The following is a 23,093-nucleotide window of genomic DNA, read 5'->3' on the forward strand; positions in this document are numbered from 1 at the left end:
TCTAGAAGCTTATGTATGACTTATGTTTTAGATATTGCCAGCCCCTTCCACAGAGTCTGGCATGTAGAAGGTGCTCAACAGATGTTAAGTCAATTCTGTTATATTCCCAGTTGTCAAAGGCTTAAGAAGAATGGCTTGGGATATGGTATATTTTTCTTCCAAAAAGGAAAAAAGATTTAAAAAAATCTGCATATGTTCCAATCCTTTGGCCATTCCATAAGTAATTTTTACTTTTCTGTGATTTATATTTCCTTAAATGTAAAAAAATTATGATTTTAAGAGTGGACAGGCCTGTGACTATGGTGGAAATGACTCTGTATGCCTTCCCAGGTTAGGTCACTAAAGGATATAGCTTCTACCTGGTTCTTTCTGTCTCTCTGGATGCTTGACTTTGAAACTCCGCCACTATGCTATGAGGAAGACAAAACTTGCCCATGCAAAGAGATCAACATGGAGAAGAAGAAGGTCTTCATCTGACAGTCTGACATATGAATGAGAACCCTCAGATCAGTATAGCACCAAGCCTTTGAATTCCCTCCCCTCACCATCAGCTAATGCCAAAGAGAGTAGAGCTGAGCTGTTTTGATTAAGCCCTGCCAAAATGGCAGATTCATGAACAAAATAAATATTCATTGTCTTAAGCCACTAAGTGCTGGGCAGTCTGTTACGCAGCCTTAGTAATAAGAAAATTTTAGATCTAAAGCATGACTTATTAAAAAAATATTTAGTATTTGAATTAGGTAATACTTGAAAAACATAAAGCTTCATAATATTTTTAAATTATAAAGTGGTTATTGATCATTGCATGACCAGGGCCATCTGTAAATATCTACTACATGTATCTCCCTTCCTTTTTTCCTCCTTCTCTGCCTCCCTCCCTTCTTTCCTGCCCACTTTTATTTTTATCTATCTATCTATCTATCTATCTATCTATCTATCTATCTATCTACCTACCTATCTACCTACCTACCTACCTACGTACCTATCTATCTGTCTATCCATATACTGTCTCTAAATTTTCATCCTCATACTTACTGGGCTTAATACCTGGGTGATGAAATAATATGTACAACAAACCTCCATGACACGTGTTTACATATGTAATAAACCTTCACATGTACCCCCAAACCTAAAATAAAAGTTTAAAAAAGGGAGGAGAAAACAATCATCTCACTGAGTTGTGAGAAATAAATGAGATAACATGTTTGAAGGATAGAAATCAATTTATTTAAAATCATCAAAGAGAGGTGAAGACTAATAATGTTTACTTTAGTGTTCCAGTGATAAGGCAAATTGTAAACATTATAGGTATAAAAATATATGCCCATTTCTCTTTGAAATTTATCTCTCAGCTAGAAAGACTATAGACTGCAGGCTGGGTGTGGTGGCTCATGCCTGTAATCCTAGCACTTTGGGAGACCGAGGCAGGTGGATCTCCTGAGCGCAGGAGTTTGAGACCAGCCTGGGTAACATGGTAAAACCGCATCTCTACTAAAATACAAAAAAATTAGCTGAGAATGGTGGAGTGACCTGTATTTCCAGCTACTCGGGAGGCAGAAGCACAAGAATCGCTGGGAGACCCAGGAGGTGGAGGTTGCAGTGAGCCAAGAGTGCACCACTACTATCCAGCCTGGGCGACACAGCAAGACTCTTGTCTCCAAAATTCCAAAAAAAAAAAAAAAAAGGAATGCTTGTCTGTACCTGAAAAGGCAGCAGAGAAAGAAAGAGAAGTTTAGAATAATACATAGGAAAATAGATTTTCAATACCTCTCCCTTTTTATCAGATACTAGGGCTAAAATAACAAGCACCAAAAAACTCAAATTAATGTATTAGGAGAAGATGGACTCAAGAGACTCTTAGCTTAAAATATCCTATTTATTATTCTTCATGCAACTTATACTTTTCTTTGATCTTCAATTTAATTCAGCCACTCTATATTCTTGGTATGTGCAAAGTCTACATTTTCCACTAGGGAGATGTTTATTTTTTCTTGCCAGATTGACAACTATTGCAAAGCACAAACTAATAGCAGTAGTAATACACTAGTACATTTCAAATGCCACAAAGATTACAAAAAGCAAATTTACATTTTAGTTTCTTACTCAAACTTGCATTTGATGCCACTCCCTCATCGATTCCACTTAACAATTATTTAAATTAATGCTAAACATAGCTGACTGACCAATGTATGAAAAACACACATATTTTTGTTGATTAAAGTTTTACCAAAATCTTCCGTAGCACATATAAAATGAAAACAATCCCTTTAATAAGAAAATTATTTATATTCATTTTGTAGCTTTACAGTTCTGTTCCTTTAGAGTTCCAACAACACCCGTTTTTTTTTCTCCTGGTGAAATCTTAGAACCATGGCTTTACATTTCAGGAATTTTTTCCTGGTTCATTTGATATTTTTTATGAGTTCATTTCTTTTGTCTATCTATAGTTATGAAAATAAGACAAATTTATGGAAATCACAAAGGGAAAGAAGGAAAAATTCACAAAATTATCTGGGCCTTTAATTAATGATTTATCCAACTGTGCTTTTTTCCTGTTTAGTTAACATTTGGTTAAGTATGAATTGGGGAATTCTCAGGCTCTCTCTCTCTCATGTAGTTCATTGAAAGTATGTAATGACACTGTTTAATGTGGCTGGAGACCTTTGAAGTTGATGTTACATGCATATTAAATATGCATGAATATGTTTCTGACACTATGGTATGGTCTAAAAAACTGTACAGTCAGAGCAGTACTCACCCACCAGGAGGTGGTGCACTTTACAAATATCAGTTGTCATATTATGTTTCTTAGAAAGAAGAAAATAATGTCTAAGAAGGTTTTAGCATTTCTAAAAGCCACTTAAACTTCATTTAAAGGTGAATTCTCTTCTCCTTCTTAGTGGGAGGTTGAATTCAATCTAAAATATTTAAATTTCATCAATAATTCTAAATATTACCTATTAAACCAGATATCTAGGTCTAAATTTGAGTTTAATGTTTTTATTTGTTCTATTTTTTTTCTTACAATCTTAGAAAAGTTTCCCTTATCTCACATGTACTTTTGTTTACGTGCATATTTCCTGGTTGAGTCATACTGTCAGATTTTAAAAGTATTTTTAAAAGTAATTTAAAATGCTCAAGGGCAAATATAGGCTATTGGTACAACATCCATGCTACTTGAAGTTCTACATGATTATATGAACATTTTAAGAGGAAAAGGTTGATAATTTACACGGTGAAAGCATTTGTTAGCTAATGATTATCCTAATGATATTATAATTTCTATCTTTAATAGATACTATACTAGTAACCTAGTTTTGATGATGCCAGTAGTGCAACTTCTTTATCTCTCTGTTACTTAAAATAAATTAACACAAGAAAAAGTACATCTTCCTGATGTTCATAAAATAACCTGTGGATCTAAATGCTCTTTTGGATTCCTAAGGGATTCAGTTCTAATTGAGGGTGGTACCTATGAAAAAGCTGACATATATTAATTAATAAGTTTCATGATTTCCAAATTAGAACAAAGTTTTGAAGTTACACTAATAAGGAGTTAACTTAAAAACCTAGTCAGGTTGCAAGGGTAATAAAGGCCAAGATCATTAAAACAGATAGCAACAAGATAAAAAGATGATAGCCCCCATCAAAAAAGAACAAAAGCACAAGTTCAGACTTTTTACCCCCTACTTTGACTACTATACCCAGTCAGTTTACTTTTAAAATGATGCTAGAAGGGTCAGAGAAACATAATTTTCCTTCCACATCCCAAAAGCACAACCTGAAGCTTTCTACCTTCAGTGGCATTTATAACTTTGGCATATACATTTCTCCAAAAAGTGTATGTCTTCTTGACATCAGTTGGCTCTCTTGCCAGTACTTTTGCTTGGTGCCAGCTTCCCTCTTAGCTTGCATAGCTATAAATTTCCAAGTGATAGGCTATAAAGGGAGATCCCTGCTTTGCAGTCTCATTAATGAATTAGAAGATGCAAATATAAGACTTCTTACCTTGAACTGACAGACGCAAGTCACAGTGTCTCCAATTCTTAAACATTCCCCATCAAATTTACAGGTGTTGGTGTCACAGAGGAAGAGATCATTTTCTCTGTCATCATAACCTCAAATTTAAAGAGAACACTCCAGTCATTAAAACATGTTACAGATTTTTAACAAAAAACACTATCTTGAAGCTTTAAAATACTTGTCCTAAATTTTAAATCCAACAACTATAGCTGTACTGCAAGGTCACCATCTACCGATAACCTCAAAATCTAGTTAAGTGATCAATATTCGTTTCCATTTTCCACAATTCTTTTCTAGTCAATTCTCCTTTAATATCCTTTTCTGATAGTGCTATTTTTTAAGGCTTCATTAATACTGACAGTGGTGAATGAAAGCTTAACATTTGCTTCCTGTTTTTTTTTTTTTTTTTTTTGCTCATTAGGTGGACAATATTTATGACCACATAACTCCACATTTTGGAAAAGAGCTAGTGATGATCTCTGAATGCCCTTTTACCACTTCCCCATCTTTAATTGTTCTTTTGCTTCAAGGACTGAAACAAACCCTTATTTGAAATTTATCCAGACAAAGAGGAAACAAAGCCTCAATAATAAAGATAAACAGGCACAGTGTCTTCTGTGATGGTCTGTTTGGCTCAAATGAAGATTGATCACCTCTAAGTTAACAGGGGTGGGAGCGGGGTGCCAAGTTCTTGACAACCTATCTGCAAAACCAGTTTATTCTCTTTAGTTTATGCCATCCCCTTTAAAATATCTGGCAAATACTGAATTTCTTGATTGCAAATGTCAACTTCACATTTAAGTTAGTTATTTCCTGAAACAATGCAAGGGCTAGGAATGAAGCAAACCAGTCTGTGTTGGACTACAAAGCCATCAACATTTCCAAAAACTGATTTTGCAGACTCATAATTATTACTATAATAAAGCATCTAAAAAGTGATTAGGCAAAGCAAAGTGAAACTTATTCTTTCGAAAACAACACACATGTATGCATGAATCAAGAAGTTACAGAAACATGTTGAGTTTTATTAAAATGCCAAATTTAGAAACTGCCAAAAAAAACAGAACAATCTATTGACCCAAATCTAATAGGGTTGCAAATCTCAACTTGTCTTTGTAAAGGATAAATTAGAAGGATGCATAATAATTTTCCTTTTGGTATTTACATCAGTAATAACTAGGAACTATACAGGCTTTCACCCTATGAGTTACGGTTGGTCATTCCCTCCTCTCTAAAGTTACATACACTTCAGCTCATATACATCCTTAAAGCCACTTTATTCAGAGCCGTAGTTAACTACAGCAAAATTATATTTACAGAAGATGAAAAATTACATACACACTTGCTAAAACTAGAACAGACCACACCTAGGGGATAATACCCAGGCATGTTAACGGAGTTTAAAATGCCAAGGAAATTACACCACAATTCTGCCCAGTATACTACAGGCTGTCAAACCGAAATGCTATGCCAGCTAGGAGTGCAGCAACTCCCATCCTCTGGCCCTATTTAATTAGGAAGCTTCAGCAGAGCGAAGCCTGCCAAGCTCTTGCCATCAGAATCTGAAGGAACCCAAGCGAGCAAGAAGAGTGCCTGACCCACTCCACGGAAGCCTGTCCAGAAATGGAGGAGTCAGCGCCCACTGAGGTCGGTTCCGCCCTCGGCTAGCCTACACGGAACCTGACCAGCCTCAGTTATGCCCACTCCAGCCTGGGAGACCCGCAAAGTGTTCTTTTTCTCAACTTCCCTCTACTACCTTGAGGCTTAGGGAAGCAAGAGAGGGGCATAACTGGAATGCAAAACCAATGTTTTTTGTCGCCTAGGAGAGAAGGGGGAAGAGAGAGAGAGAGAGAAAGAGAGGGGTGGGGGTGGGGGGGAGGAGAGAGAGAGAGAAATTGATTATATTGAAATCCAGCTCCTTTAGAATCTCTGTGACCTGGTCTTGAATGGGAGACCAGTGCACCTCATGGCACCTTTGCCAGGAATCAGCGATTCCCCTGCAGTCACCATTTGATTTATTGCTTTCTCGCTCATTCTTTCTCATAAAGTTATTTCTTCCTCATCCTAGTAAGACTTTTTTCTTTAACGATGACAAAGCTTCGCTTTTTATGTTTCCCCTGGGATTGGTGTTCTTTTCAGTGAACCCAGAAAACCATCCCATTTAATATTTCTCAAAATTCTCTCAGCGCCAATGTAACCTCAAGCATGCAAAGGTTTCCTGCTACACCTGCACTTTCTACCCATCCCAGAACTACCCCCCACCCCCGGGCCTGGAACAGTTCTCCGTGTTTCTCTGGATAGAGGTGGGTGGTCTTAGGAGTCTAGGGCAGTAGGAGGTGAGGGGCTGAGGAGGCGCGCTAGGGTAGGCTGGTCCGTGCTGGATACGCGTGTTCTTCTGCGGCGTTAAGGGGTCGGGGACGGGGGTTCTGGACTTACCAGAGCAATTCCAGCCGGTGGGTGTTTGGCAGTCACTTAAGGAGGTAGGGAAAGCAGCGAGCTTCACCGGGCGGGCTACGATGAGTAGCATGACGGGCAGCAGCAGCAGCCAGCAAAAGCCCTCGCAAAGTGTCCAGCTGCTGCACTGCCGCGGGGACTCCCACAGCACCATGACTAGTTCGCGCAACTCTGCAGCAGCAAACGGCTTCCGAGGAACACAGGATCGCGGGGGCCGGGCAGCGGACTACTGAGCATCCCGCGGACGGCGGCAGCAGAGGCGGCGGCGGTGGCAGTGGCACCCGGCGGGGAAGCAGCAGCCAAACCCGCGCATGATCTCGAGAGTTTCAGCAACATCCAGGGACTGGGCTCAGCCCCGGGAGCGAGACGGTCGTCCGCTGAGAAGCTGCGCCGGAGACGCGGGAAGCTGCTGCCATAAGGAGGGAACTCTGGGAAGCGGGGGGACAGGAGGAGACGGGAGTCCGGGGCAGAGGAGCGGAGCCCGAGGAGGCAGGGTGGAGGGAGAGTCAAGGCGCCCCGCAGCCCGGCAGCCGCCTATCAAGCTCTGCCGCCCGCATCCCTCTGGCGTTTGGGAAGCAGCAGGTCCTCAGCCCGCCCGGGGTCACGTGGGAAGAGGCAGTCGGACTCTGATTGGTGGAGCAGGATGCAGGTCCCGGGAGGGAGGGGTCGACGAGGAGGTGCAAGGATGCAAGGAGGCGGCGGCCGCGGAAGCCACAGATGGGCTCGCTCGGCAGCCGCCGGATCGAGTGGGGCTAGGCGGGGCTGGCTCAAGTGAGAAGCTTGGGCTTCAGGGTGGGCTACCCGCATACTCATATACCACTCGCCTCACTCTCCGCTCCAGGACGCCCCCTACCGAGGGCGGGGTGCGGACTAGCGCCCCTCTTCCGCGCGTGACCCGGGGCAGCGAGCGCCGGCCGCGGCTGGGAGGCGTCTCTCCGAGCTGGAGATGGTGGGGGCGGAGGTGTCATAGGAGCAGCAGCAACAGGGCAGAGAGGGGCGAGCCGGCGCGGGAGAGGGCGTCCTGTTGGCGCCCGGTGCTCCAGCGTGCGGGAGCGCGCTGCCTGGGCTGTAGGGGGATGCAGGCTGAGAATGTCGCGGCGGAAAGGCCAGGAACGTTTCTCTAGGGATTCGCAGGGAGGAGAGGGTGAGAGGCGATGGTGTTAGAACCGCTCTGGCCGGCCTGGAAGCAGCAGCAGCATCTTCCACAAGAGCCTGCAACCCCAAGGCTGCTCGCCGAGCCAGCTCAGCCATCCCGGCAGGTGCTCTCCTTCCTTCTCTCTTCTCCCCTCTCTCCTCCCAGGCCCCCTGCAGCTCCGACCCAGCCCGAGCGGCCGCAGGTTTGAATCCCTCTCTCCATCACCCGCTCCTCTCCAGCCCGTAGCCTATTCTTGTGTCCACCTGGGAGGTGCGGTCAGATGTGTTTGGAAGGTCAGATTTGGGCGGGACAAGTGGTCTGAGAGGAAGAGAAAGGCTCCTCCGCATACGCCGCGGGTGGGTTGCCCGGAGCATCCACCGGGAAGCGGCGTCCCGGAAGGGGAGAGCGGGCTCCGTTTTTTGGCTCAGGCAGTGGCCCTGCGTGCCTTACGCGGGTCTTTGCCGGATGGCCGGTGACCTGGGGCGACGAGAGAAGGTCTAACTCAGCAGGAGTCTCTGGCTCTGCGCGTTTCTTTCATTCACTCCAGCGGACACAGGGCAAACGGCATAGCGGGACCCGCCTTCCGCCTGCTGCATTCTTCAGGCAGTTAGACACACTCTTTAGCCTAATGGAATTTTAGTCGCCAGTAACAGGACCGAGAGATTTCCGGGACAAGGGTGGAGAGGAGCATCTTTCTTCCATGACCGGGGTCACTATTGCAGTCTCAGTGTTTTGGAGGCCCCACAGGGAAGAGTTTTCTATTTTGTGTGTGATTATTCAGTGATTCCTGGTTTTTTTTCCTTCTTCTCCCCGCTCTCCTTCTCTATTCCTCTCTTTTATTCTTCCTCCTTCTTCTCCCTCAGTTTGCAAAAGCCTCCAGATCCTCTCTTTTTCTTTGTATTTAAATTTTCCTTTTGTGCCCCTCTTTCTGTGTCCTCTGAATTTAGGAGAGCATTTGATAACATTTAACAGGCAATTAGAGTCCATTCCCAATCACTTAAAAGAGGCATTAACATACTTTGAAAACGGGACTATCTATCCTTTGCAGACACCACCAGAAAAACAAATTGTACCCGAGTAATCCTTTTAAGTACTTTAACCTCCAACCTCCTCCCACTTCCTCGCTTTTTAACTTCTCCTTTGAGAGATGTGATCGTGCAGCACCTCAGTGCCTCAAAGAAATCTCCTTTTTTTTTTTCCTGTGTGAAATCCATCCCTTTATCTTACATCTCCGCCTCCGTCCGAGACTGTCCCCTTCCCCTCCCACCTCCAAAGATTTCTGAATCTCAGTGTCTCTCACTCCTGGCAATTAAGCAGCAGATCCCAGCATTCTAGTCAGTGGCATCTCGCTCCTCACCGACGAAGACTCCATTAAAACAGATCAATTTGACCAGACGTTGGAGGCATCAGAAAATCGGCTTCTAGACAGAGCAGCTAAATTCTATAAGGAAACGGAATACCCATTAGATAGAACTGCCAACTAATATTGCAAAACAAGGAATTAGAGATTTCTTTCGCTACAGGCTTTCGGCAGAGAAGGAAACATAAATATAGATCAAGATTTAACAACTCTGCAGCACAGAGTGAGAACATGTCATTTTCCATAGCAAAGATGGTGTGGTAACTAATCAAGCTTATGAAAATAAGTCATGCTTGAAACTAAAGGCAAAATCCTTAAATGTGTTTATGCAGTAATTACGATAATGAAACAGGACCTGCTAGGATTTCAGAGCTTGGTTATATAAGTAGAATTTTACAGAACCTCTTAGCAGAGGAAAACTCTTTTTGAATTTTCTGCTAAGTAAATTTTTGGCATACTTTCTAATAATATATACTCTTCCTAAGACGTTTTGCCGAAAGGAAGTTAAAACTCCAAAGGAGTTAATTACTGGTTGTGACTGGTTAACAAAAGCAGTTGCTTCCATAGAGGTCCTTTAAATTATTAAACAGTTTGAAGCAAAGCCTTTTCAATGGGAATGCTGCAATTTTATTGCACTTACTATGTACTTAGTATTATAGTGCCACCAAGAAACAAATTCTGAAACTGGCAAGCACCACCAAGTGGCAGAAGAACATCACTCATTGAGCAGAGAATTGTATTATTGAATATGTAAATAAAAATATATACATTATTTAGACTCGTCACTAGGTACCAAACAAGTAGACAAGACTGCATTAGCAATTGGATTAGTGCTTTAATTTTTCCCCAACAAGGTGAAATCGGTTTACATATTAGAATTAAATTTAAGTTTATGAATTGTACTTTGCATTGTGTATTATATGATTACTAGTAATATGACACAAACATACCATGCATTTGCAAAATTCTTATTTTAAAATACTATACCATATTTATTTTCAATCTTCTTGAGCTAGAATACTTTATTTGTGGCATACACACTCTAGAATTGATGCAGAGGGGTAGAGTCCAGTTGTTAGATTTTTCAGTAGAAATAGTGCAGAGATATTTTCTCCAGAAAACTTAAAAGCATTTTTTTTTTTCTCATGGAAAGAACATCAATATAAAGGGTGAGATTACTCACAGCTTAAGTGGGGGGTTTGGGAGTTATTCTTCAACAAGAATAGTTTAAGATAAATAAATGAACCTGGGAAAATAAGATACACTGCCAGTCAGAACTCTATCTCCTTCATGATTTCCTACATTCTGATTGTTTCAATAAAGGTAAGATATATCCTTTGCTTCTTAGGTGTCAGGCATTGTGCCATGGAGGATATAACATATTATTTTTATTTAATCTTTAAAACACCCCTATGAGACAAAGAATATTGTTGTCTCATTTTACAGAAAAGGAATATGGCTTTGAAAGCATCAGGCAACTTGCCCCATGAAACAAATCTAGTCAGTGACACTGCTGGGACTCTGTGAGATTCTACCTGACTTCAGAGCACAAGACAAAAGTCACTAATTTCTTCTGTATTGCTGCCTGTTAGCTTCTGAGAGAGGAAACTAACTGAGAATGTATCAGTTCTTTCCATGATACTTCTTTCTCTGCCCTTTCTGTGGAGCAGCAGTAGGCCCAAACGTTAATTCTCAAACTTCAGCAATAAGATCAAGTCATTTCTGAACCTGGTTGATCATATGAAAACCGTGAGAAACTCTGAAACAATAGACAAATTCCAAGTCCCACTATCAGGGATTCCGAAAATCTGGAGTTGGGCCCTGGGATCCATATTTTAATACTCATCCTTGTTGGAGAAGTAAGGTACCACCTATACCTATATGACAAACGAAAGGATACCGAGGGTTTTGCTCAGTTTTCACAGAGAGATTTCTAAGACAGGTTAAAAGCTTATACTCAGTGTAAAGATGAGCTGTTGTACAAGTCTATCACTCTGTTTTTATGCCTATGTTCACCAAATATGTATTAAGCTTCTAATATGTCTGACACAGTAACTTTGTGACTGTAGCCAATATCCTCGTTTGTAAAATGTGAGTAATAACAATACCTGCCTCCTGGGCTTGTTCTAAAGATTAAAATAAAAATGTATGGTTTAACAGTAATGGATTTGGGGGATCGCCATATAAAGAAGTGAATGGAGGTATGAGTAAATACATAAAGGTGTGTGTACTTATATTTATACACATAATTAAAAATAATTAAAGATGTACAAATTGAAGTAAATGAGTAAAATGCTCAGAATATGCAATACTGGATGGTGTTAATAATACAAATTGAAAAGAACTACCTTTACTAAGTCTTTTGAAGTATATGTTGATTATTGATAATGAAGTACAGTATAATTTTTGCCCCCAAACCTTAACATCTCATATTTAATAACTCATATCGTATTTTCTAGCCTACTTTAGATACATAGATATGGATAGAATGTTCTAAATCATTATTTCCTTAGTTTTAATGTATAATATTCATATGAAAAGGTATATATCAGTATGTAGTAAATGTATTATAACATTGTTTATAAATAAAATGATATTGACAATGTTCCAGAGAAGTCATCTTCATTTCTGGATAATTTTTCAAACTGAGAGTAATTAAATTTGCTATCTTTTCACCCTTTTCTACAATGGTAAATAACATATAAACAATGAGCTGTGATTTAAAAAAATAATTTTATAATGTAAAAGTTTACCTATGCCTTGTTGATTCTCATGCCCTTGATTAATTTTGGTAGTTTAAGTTTGTGATTTCAGTGCTGAAGAAAGTTTATTTCATCTTAGGGCAGTGGGGCTCAGTCATGATTTCACATCACAATCACCTGGAGAGTTAAAGGATACTGTTGCTGAGTTCCTATTTAAAGACTTGTAATCTCTAGAAGTGACACAGAAGCATTGGTGTATATATATTTTTAAAGTTTTCCTGGAGAAACACATAGCCAAGATTGAGAACCACTGTCCTGGGGAAAGTAAGTGGCTATTTTCTCGTTACTCAAATAGCTAAGTTTCAGGAGGTAAAATACCTACCTTTTTCTCAATTAAAACTTGTAAAACACACATCTCACCAAAGGATATTAAAATGTCTAGCCAAAGCAATATGAACCAGTTGATGTTTGCCACTAGTTTGCCAGTAGTTTAGGGGAAAAAAAAGCAAGAACTGTTACTGGAAGAGTTGGATTTAATAAGCAGTAGTCATCTCTATACAATCTGGTATCTTTTTATTTATAAATTCAAGTAGGTTTCCATTGCTATTATTTTAATCATAGCCTTTTTAAGGCTTAGCCTAATGCTTTATTTCAAACTCATTTTGAAATTTATTTTCTGGAGTCAGAAACAGGAGCTAGAATCATCTTGGAATGAAATTTTCATGTTTCTCTTTGGCTACTCATGGCTTCTATTGGGCAAAATTAGAAAAATACTTAGTAAAGGTAGTTCTTTCCAATTTGTATTATTAACACCATCCAGTATTGCATATTCTGAACATTTTACCCATTTATTTCATGCCATAAGCCTCAATCATTTCTCCCTTTATTATCTGTGACATTGATTTTTTTTCCCTCCAAGTTGCTTGTCAGTGGTAGAACAGGCCCCCGGAGCACTAATATTCCCAGCCACTTTGCTGCTGCTCTTCTACCCACATGTGGTTCTTCTAAAAAAAAAAAAAGAAGAAGAAGAAAGAAAAAGAAAAGAAAGAGAAAAAAAAGAAAAACAGAGGGGAGGAACTTCTTTCATACAGTATTTAGGAAAACTTCATATAAACATCGCTGACTTGCAGCTTCACAACGTGCATTTACACATTAAAGGCTCTGAGGAGCCCTGCAGTGAAATAAAGCAAAACACATCAAGGAAAACTAAATACCTGTTTAATTTTATTGAACCCGGATTTTCTAATATTATTTGATCATGAATCCCTTTTAGCAAGAAACCAGTAAAATAAACTATGGCAATGGATTTCCACCTATTACTTCATTAGTAGCAACAGTGTAAGGAATGAATGAGACTTTTGAAAAGTTGTGTTGCCATTTTTAGGTGCCAGGGCTGGTCATTCCCTTTGACTTGTCTTTTCAGCAGTGAAGTCAGCTCACAATCACGTCTTCTTTACGTTTGTAGTGTAAATGTTCCACAACTGTATCTTCTGATGTAATGTATTCTGACATCATAAGCACTTTCGGAAAACGATTAAAATGTTAGCCTGACATTTCCTTAGCAGTGAGTGTAACACAGAATCAGATACAGGTTGTGTCTGATAACACTACTTTCCAAAAAACTGAGTCTTATATTGCTCAACATGTTAAAATGTTTAAATAGGTGGGCGTGGTGGCTCATGCCTGTAATCCCAGCACTTTGGGAGGCCGAGGCGGGCTGCTCACGAGGTCAGGAGAGCAAGACCGTCCTGGTTAACACGGTGAAACCCTGTCTCTACTAAAAATACAAAAAAAAAAAAAAAAAAAAAAAATTAGCCAGGCGTGGTGGAGGGCGCCTGTAGTCCCAGCCTCCTCGGGAGGCTGAGGCAGGAGAATGGCGTGAACCCGGGAGGGGGAGCTTGCAGTGAGCCGAGATCAAACCACTGCACTCCAGCCTGGGTGGCAGAGCGAGACTCCGTCTCAAAAAAAAAAAAAAAAAAAAAAGAAAAGAAAAAAAGTTTAAATAGAAAATTCGCAAGATTTAAGAGAATTTAACAGACTTACTTGCATGTCTATACTTATTTCTTGACAATATAAATCTGGACAGTTAACCACTTGCTGATTATTATCAGAGCTTCCAGTATAATGCCATGGCAAGATCACATGACAGGGGATAGGCAGCTGTAACTATTTGAGTTGCAGTCTTTGTCTTGACATTTATAAGCATTAAAAAGCTCACTCGCTATACAGATATCTCCCATTTTTAGATATACTAAATGTAAAATAATTTTACAATAATACATATATAATATATAATAGACATCTATTGTAGATAAATGTAATCTATAAACACTTACATTCAAGATGGATATAAGTTACTTAGTTTCTCCTACCCCGCTATATATTGTCTTGACCAGAGTTCATTTTAATCCTTAGGTAACAAAGAAACCTTGGTGTAAAAAGAGAAAGAATATGTTGTGGAACTCTCTTGGAGTAAGGACATAGATTATGGGAAGGACTGAAATCTACAACTAGAAAATTATCAGGAGTTAAGGCACATGTTTAATCTTTTTGGGGCTGCATTGTCTCTATTTTTTACTTTAGCAGTTTACATCCTTTGTCTGAATGGACCAGTATTCTCTGTGATCCTAGCATACCCATCTTGGATATAAGTGTTTATAGATTGCATTTATCTACAATAGATGTCTATTATGTATTGTATATGTGCTATTGTAAAATTATATATTTTACATTTAGTACATCTAAAAATGGGACATATCTGTATAGTGAGTGAACTTTTTAATGAACTATAGAACTAGTTCATTCATAATTAAGTAAATTCTCAACTTTCATATATAAGATTTGCTTTTTTTTTTTTTTTTTTTTTTTTTTGAGACAGGGCCTGAGGCTTGCTGTTTTCCAGGCTGAAACACAGTGGTACTATCGTAGCTTACTGCAACCTCAAATTCCTGGGCTCCACCACGTCCAGCTATTTTTAAAATATTTTGTAGAAATGTGGTCTCACTATGTTGCCCAGGCTGGTCTCAAACTCCTGACCTCAAGCAGTCCTCCTGCTTCAGCTTCCCAAAGTGTTGGGATTACTGGCATGAGCCACAGTGCCCAACTAGATTTGCTTTTATATGTAATAGTCAAATAAAGTTGAATTTTAAAGATCTTTAATTTTTGCTCAGGTACATCATTCTTCATGTATGTATACACCAAGATGTAGCAAATTGACATATACACAGTTGGCATGCAACAAATGGTGGTAAATTAAATCGAAATGTTTAAACGAAGTGTATTAATCAACCCACTTTGGAAAGAATGCACCTATTTACACTATTACCAGGGATGGTAGTGAAATCTCCTTTGAATAATCTGAAGTTCTTTTACCCTGTCTTTTATGGGCAAGACCTATTTTAGAGTCAAAGTCCAGCAATGAGAATGTGAAGCTTAGAGCGCATCAGGGGTTGCCTAAGCAAAGGACAGTGGGTTTTAACTGTTCACGTCTTCTGCTTATGTGTTCCCTAAGGAGTGGTCATTGGTTTTATTGCCTCACTCTAAGAGTATGTTATTTGTGTTTTGGGGGTGTTATTATGCTTTTAGATTTTTGGTAACTATGTATTCCCATGGCTTCATGTCAGGAAATCCACTACCCAATTCTTCAGACCATAAAACAAATAAATGAAAATTCTCTTGATACAAAATGTGAGGTTTTTCAAATGAAAGAAAAGGAAAGATAAAGGAAGGTAGGCAGTTGGTGAAATTTGGGGACCGGATACACACACACACACACACACACACACACACACACACACACGTATAGACTCTATCTTTATCTATCTATGTATCTATGTATCTATCTATGTATCTATGTATCTATCTATCTATCTATCCACCTACCTATCTCTCTATTGGCATACTTCCTTTTATTGTGCTTTGCTGCCTTTTTTTTTTGTTTGTTTATACAAATTGAAGGTTTGTGACAACCGTGCATTGAACAAGTCTATGGGTGATAGTTTTTTTAACAGCATATGCTCACATCATGTCTTGGTGTCACATTTTGGTAATTCTCACAATATATCCAACTTTTTCATTATTATTATATCTATTTTGGTGATCTGTGCTCAAAACTTCGGTGGAAGAAGTAACTGCAGATGTGGTGGAAATAACAAGAGAACTAGAATTAGAAGTGGAGCCTGAATTGCTGCAATCTCATGATAAAATTTGAATGGATGAGGAGTCACTCATGGAAGAGCAAAGAAAGTTGTCTCTTGAGATGAAATCTACTCCTAGTAAAGATGCAATAAGGCTTGTTGAAGTGACAACTTAGTTGATAAAGCAGTGGCAGAGTTTAAGAGGATTTCCTTCAATTTTGAAAGTTTTGTGAGTAAAATGTTACCAAACAACATCTGATGCTACAGAGAAATGTTTCATGAAAGATAATCATTTCAAATTTCTCAAACTTTATTGTAGTCTTACTTTAAGAAATTGCAACAGCTACTTCAGCCTTCAGCAACCATGACCCTGATCAGTCAGCAACCATCAACATTGAGGCAAGACCCTCTACCAGCAAAAAGATTGACTTGCTGAAGGCTCAGATTATTGTCAGCATTTTTTAAGCAATAACGTATTTTTAAATTGAGGTATGTATATTATTTTTTAGATGTAATGGTATTGAATATGTAATAGACTACAGTGTAGTGTAAACATAACTTTCCTATGCACTGGGAAACCAAAACATTTGTGTGACTCACCTTACTGTGGTGGTCTGGAAACTAACCAACATTATCTCCAAGGTATGCCTGTACACACAAACACATGTATATACATACATGTATATTATATATAATAGATACATAATGTGGGTGTATATATATAAACACATGTATACATCTATACATTATAAACAGCTCAAAATTCAAATCACAAATAGTTTATATAGAATCATCCTGGCTTTTTAGCCTCAGATCTCATGCCACAAATTTAACTGCTGTCACTAGTCTTTTGAGAATCCTTTAAGATTTGTCCAGGCCCATCATCCTGTCATACCCTCTCTCTCTCTCTCTCTCTCTATATATATATATATATATATATATATGTGTGTGTGTGTGTGTGTGTGTGTGTTTGATTTACAAATGAGCTCTTACCATATATACTGTTCTATTTCTTGCTTTATTCACTTAACACAAAGATATCTGCTTCATTGGAGTTGATAGAATGCCATACTAGATATCTCATAATTTATTCAGTTTCTTGCTTATAGATGCTTATTTTATTTTGAAATTAAAATGTAATGCAATTGTGACACATAATATCCTGTCTGTTTGCAATGAAGATGTCTACCGCATCCCCCCAACCACAAGGGTAAAGGCCACAAAGAGAACATTACTATGTGTTTACTGGGAAATATTGAGGTGGCTAGCCAAACAAAGGCTTACCTTTTCACTCTTAACTACTCTCAGTGAGGAACATGTTTAACACGAGTGCCTTATTAGAAATATCTTTCAAGTTTACTTCATGTATACTTGTAAACAAATGATGCAGTTGCAACACGATTTCTTACAAGCTCTGACTTTTTGTTCATTTGTTGTCATAATACATGATTATAACCTTAACATCTAATGTAATATTAGTTACCATATTATATTTCAATGTTATGTGGATTGGTCTTGAATTCTTTCCAAAGAAGTTTAATTATATCATGTCACAATGGATGTATATATATATATAAAACAGTGTTTAACATGACACACCAGCATAGACCAAGTGAATTAGCTCTTTTCTCCTATAACAGTTAATCTTTTCTTTCAGTTATAGAAACTTTCTTTTCTGTTCACAAACCCCTATGACACAAGTTTACCTATATAATAAACCTGCACATGTACCCCTGAGCTTAAAATAAAAAGAAGAAAGGAACTTTCTTTTTCAGTTATAGAAAGTTTGTTATTGAAAATGGTTAGTTTTTTTATTGTTTGTTTGTTTTTAATTTTCCAGTGTGACAATTAGCTATGGATTTACAATTATACACCGAACAGGTTTGGGGGCAATAGTCAGGAAATTGAACTTGAATGAAAAATCTTGTTCCATGTTCTGGCTCTGATCCTTGTGATTATGTAAGTCTCATCTTCCTGATACTCAATTTCATTATATATGCAACAATATGAGGATTAATTAAGATTTGTTATCTATAAGATGCTCTGTAATAAGACAGGTATTATTTGCTATTTACTATGTACAAAGCAAAATAAGTTTATGCTATTTGATTTTTGTTGCCAAATCCTAAATCAGCAGCCGTTATAATTACTGGTGACACCTTTTCTCCAATTTTCCCAGCTCTGCACACTCTGGATTAAGAAATTACTTCTAATTCTAGACCAAGGTAGATATAAAAAGATGTAAATAGGTGGATCTGTGTTAGGGTAAGTGTATTATATATTATCTTACATATGAAATGTTCTATTTTTATATGTGAACTAATGAAGTCCATAAAACTAGGAAACTTTAGAAGACGGGTCCCACAGATTTTAAATACAACTAAGATACTTTGTCTAAGTAGAAAATAGTAGTTTTCTTCATAATTCTTCATTTCATTGAAAATTTTATCTGTGATTTCCCTTTATGTAAATTAAACAATAATTTAGAGATTTTAAACATTTTGGAAGAGTTTTATAGCTGACATGTGTCTTTAAGATATTCGTGATGTATGATTTAGTGAGTAGGTGAGGAAATCCAATGTCATGGTGAACAGAGAAAAAGCCACTATTAATTTTATGACCAAATATCCTTTTAATAGGTCAACTCTTTGATGATTTATTAGTAATAATGTTAACAATATTTACACAACGCTTATTTCTTACAAAACTGTTTATGTATTTCTCACCTTCCTTAAAAGACAGGTGTTTTCATTTCCATTTGAGTGAGCGGGGAATTAATGTTAAAAGATTTACCTAATGTTTTCTAAGAATTCAATGCCCTGTAAAAATAAACTTACCTTATGAGTTGTCAAGATGACTACAAAGAGCTGAAAGAAAGCTTCTCTAGCTAGAATATATGTATTGTAAATATCGGTTTCTTAAACCGTTATTACAGTGTAAACAATCACTTCCTTGTTGCGTACATTCTCTCACTTGCCAAGCTGTACTGGAAATGGATGCTAATAACCTGCATTTGGCTTGTACTTTAATGCACTGGAATAGCACATTTCTTAATTGCATATCATTGAGAGCAGTCTACCAATTTAGATGAAAGAGCTCTGTTCAGCACACATGACTGGGAGGATATTGTGGTGAAAAGATATCAACAATCACTCCATTAATGTTTAGCTTATACTTGCATCTAATGGTCGATAATGCATCTTATGTGACATATGTGAAGATAAATTTACAGCATTAATAGGCCTATATTCCGTAACAATAAGCTATTTCTCTAACAAGTTCTACTGCGCTAATAAATATTGTCTTCCTAGTGTCATGTGATTGAAAGATAAGGGTTAGATGATGTATGTTGCTTTCATTGACAGCAACAAAATGCCTTCACCTTGGTGTACAATATGTATTTTTATTATATAAAAACAGAGAACATTGTCACTGTGTGGAAAGTTACATTTCATGAAAATATACGTTTGGCAACATTAAATTATCTGTCTGGAGACATGGGTCATCTGCATATAACATTTAAAACTGCAGTTTAGTTTTTAAATGTTATTTATTTTTACTCCACTTTCAGAGAAGATTTAACACAAACTTAAGCCAGTTAAGTAGTCATTTTGATATCTCTGAAATTGTACCTATGAGGTAGCAATCAATCTGTTCAATCATGTTCAAATTTTATTTCTACAGACATACCCATTGAAAGTTATTTAATAGATTCCTGAAGTTAAAATCACTTACCATGGGTTCTGAGCATGTGAGAGTATAAATGATATTAATAAAAACATAAAATAAATCTTAAATTTATTATTTTTCCCATTTCAGCATTAAGATGACAACCCCATGTAAAAAGTTAATTTTAAAGTCTCATTAATTTCATTACCCATCTCACTGTGGACTCTTAGGCCCTTTTAAATATATTATTAGTACATATATTTCAGGGTATCACATTATTGAGAAGTGAATAAAAGCTGAAGTTCTTCATCCCAGAAAAATACGCATAAGCTTATGCCAAAATATACACATAGTTTCAGGAGGTACAAAGAATTCTCCAAAACTCATGAAGCTTAGGATAAACACCATATTTTATGAGTTATTTTTTATTGTTAATAAGGAAGATAATGTTACCACATTATGTAAGCCATTTTCATAAAAAAGAAGCAATTTGTTACAGAAGCATGATAGTCTATTTCCAAATGACTTGGTTTAATTTATATTTCTATAATATAGATTGACTCTGATAATAAAGATCTATGTTGATAAGTTGCATTAGATTTCAGATTGGGGAATATATGAAGAAATATAAAACCATGTTGAATGCATATATTATTACAAAAATATTTGTATATTATGTCTGTGGTTATTTCAATATTTTTGTAAATCTCTATGTAAACTTAATAAGAGGAAAAATGTATTTCATATATCTGTATATCCATATAACTTTAAGAACATGCATATTGACACCCTTGTTCTACTTATTTCATTATTCGATACTGTCTTTAAAAGTAAAATTTTGCATTAAAAAACAAACACAAAAAGCAATGTTACCAAAAGAATTTCTTAGGCCATTTAAAAAATTATAGTGAATTTGAAAATATTTTTGTGAATATCTTTGAACAAAATTGAGCTCAGAGTCTACCATTATTGCTAACAAGAATGCAGGAAGTACAAAAGTCTGCTCCAGTTGTCGCTTAGTATACCCCTCTGCACATTTTTTCTTGATTCATATTACTTGTTACAGGAGCATCCAGTGAATTTATGATAGGATGGGATACCATCCCATCATATCATCAGTAAAGGAATATCATCAGTAAAGGAACACCATCTATGGCAAGAGGGAGGTGAGAATACAATTTTGATCTCTATATCAGTGTCTTGTATTTAATTTTTTCAACCATTAATTTCACTTGTCTTTTACATATTCTTATGATATAATTTTTAAATAGTTATCTGAGTGCTTTTACTTTATAGGGTAAGGTAGGTTTTAATTAGGAAGCAGACATTATTATGACAGTAAAATAGCGGAAATACTTTAAAATAGATGATCTTTGCTATAAAAAAGATAAGACTATGTTATGTGGGATTAATCCTAATTTATTAATAGTTTTTATTTTTAGTATATTGATTTATTGTTAATAATTTGGGACCATTTCTCATCATTTCAGTGTCATAAGCACAGTCATACAGCTATACAATGAAAGGTATGTAGATGAATGTGCGTGGATGTGGTAGGATCGTACATTCATTTTTTCCACAATTTTGAATGCTTGTGTGAGTCAGACCCCAAGCTACCTCTGAGGATGCAGTAGGGAACAAGATTGACAGTCTTAGGGGGTTTAGGAGGAAAATGGGTTTAGTGGCAAAGATAAACATCGAGTAAGTAATGACACAAATAAGTAAATGTAATTGTGAAAATGTTTATGGAGGATTAGTACAGGTTTCTCCTGCACTCAAGTATGTAGAGTATATAATAATGTCAAGTAAGTTGATCTAGGGGCTAGGAAGCTCTTCATTGTTTTCTTCATTTACTCATTTAAATATTGGAGTTTCTCAGGGCTCTGTCTCACCCTCAACTTTTTCTCATCTCCTTCTTGCTTACATAGCGTTGAGGGTGAACTGTTAGAGGGGATTGAGTAGGTATTGCTGTTTAGAGAGGGGAAAATCATGACACAGAGTGTTTATATAGAAGGAGTGAGTAGGCAACTTGTCATAGGCTTTGGAGAGGCCAAATAAGATAAGATTTAAAATGTGCCACTTGAGTTTAGAAGTTGGTGTTCACTGGTGACTTATCAAAGGAAGTATTAATGGAATGGGATCCAGAGAGGAGATGGTAGATTGGGAGGTAATGTGAACAGATGATTTAGCTTCATCTGACCACGAAAGCAAGCTCTATGAGGGCAGACATTCTGCATCCTGGGAACTATAACAATGTCTAGCATATATTGCACTAATAATTGTTTGTTAAATAAATAAATGTTATGAGTTCTGGAGGGTATGCAAGAGCCAAATTTAGTAGATCATGCAGGGTCTTGTAAATCATAGCAAGACTTTTGGCTTGCTGCTTTCTGAGTACAGTATAATGGAAAACCACTCAAGGATTTACCCAGAGCCTAGCCAGACTGGATTTATGTCTTAAAATGACCACTGATCTCCCTCGTGTAAAATGGATTGTAACAGTGCAGGCGGGAAAGTTATGAGGCTTTTGCAGCTTTCTTAATGGAAAAAAACAGAGTAATTGAGCAAGCAATCTAAACCAAGTAACCAGAGAATGGGTGGTCAGAAAGAGAGATGTCTGATTTTTTTTGTGATGACTAGATAAATGAAGTTATAATTATATAATAAATGATAGAAAGTAGCATCTCTATTTTTTAGGTTACTAATATTTGTAAGTGGCATAATTCATATTGCCTTTATCATTTATATAACATGACTGCCCTGTGATTGATGACTGGCTATCACAGTCTAACTCTGAACCCACAGGAACTATTTCAGATCCTTCCTAGTATCTGAAATAATTCATTATTTTTATAAATCAGTCATTCTCTACTAATTTATTTTACTTTTACCATGTTCCAGGCACTATGCGAAATACTGGGGATAGAATGGTATAAATGGTCTCTGTCCTCACAGTTTAGAAGAAAAGACAAAGACAAAGTTAAAGCATGAGGAATATTATGAAACAATAAGAACTAGAAAATGTTTGGTAACATCAGAAATGAAGGTGATTAAACCTATTCTAGGAGATCAAGAAAGCCCACTAAACAAAAAAAAAAGTAAGAAAAAATAATAATAAGTTGAGACCTTGTTATTCAGCGTCAGATGGAAATGGGGAAGAATAACATTTACGGTAAAGAATCATTTAAATATTCAGGCCAGGATTTATGCAGAGTCTGGCTCACAGAAAGGAATACAAGGGCCAGAAAACGATGAGCAATGATGTTGTTTGACAGGCAGGAGCTAAATGGGGCATAGTCATGTAATTCATGTAAATGATATTGGACATCATTACCAAAACAATAGAGAAATAAAGAGGTTTCAAGTAGGAGAATGAAACAACTCACAATCTAGAGTCATAAACCAGATGCCATATTGAGGTTTCCTGCTCTTAAAAGATTGTGTTGGGCTTGGCCTGAGTTTCAATTCCTTCATCTGTGATGGAATTCAAAGCCTTACCCACAATTTCTGCAAATTACAAGATCTCACTGTCTTCTACTCCTTTCTAACTCTATACTGCTCCTAGCTGCTTGGTGATTGTATTTGCCTTTCCCCCATGGACTCACAACTCAACT

General features: G+C 37.4%; 1 protein-coding gene across 2 annotated transcripts in view; it reads right to left on the minus strand.

Annotated features, from left to right (window-relative positions):
* The window catches only part of TMEFF2 (transmembrane protein with EGF like and two follistatin like domains 2), a 242,450-nt gene extending 234,632 nt beyond the window's left edge, over positions 1-7,818 (minus strand). For both annotated transcript variants that reach the window (XM_023217866.1, XM_023217856.2), the window contains exons 1-2: positions 6,460-7,818; positions 4,009-4,118 (exon numbers count right to left, since the gene is read on the minus strand). In XM_023217866.1, the coding sequence (XP_023073634.1) occupies positions 4,009-4,118; positions 6,460-6,631 (282 nt within the window). In that variant the 5' untranslated portion in view covers positions 6,632-7,818. The remainder of the gene's footprint in view (positions 1-4,008; positions 4,119-6,459) is intronic.
* Positions 7,819-23,093: the final 15,275 nt, after the last annotated feature.

Source organism: Piliocolobus tephrosceles, chromosome 11, assembly GCF_002776525.5.
Source record: "Piliocolobus tephrosceles isolate RC106 chromosome 11, ASM277652v3, whole genome shotgun sequence".
Lineage (NCBI taxonomy): Eukaryota > Metazoa > Chordata > Mammalia > Primates > Cercopithecidae > Piliocolobus > Piliocolobus tephrosceles.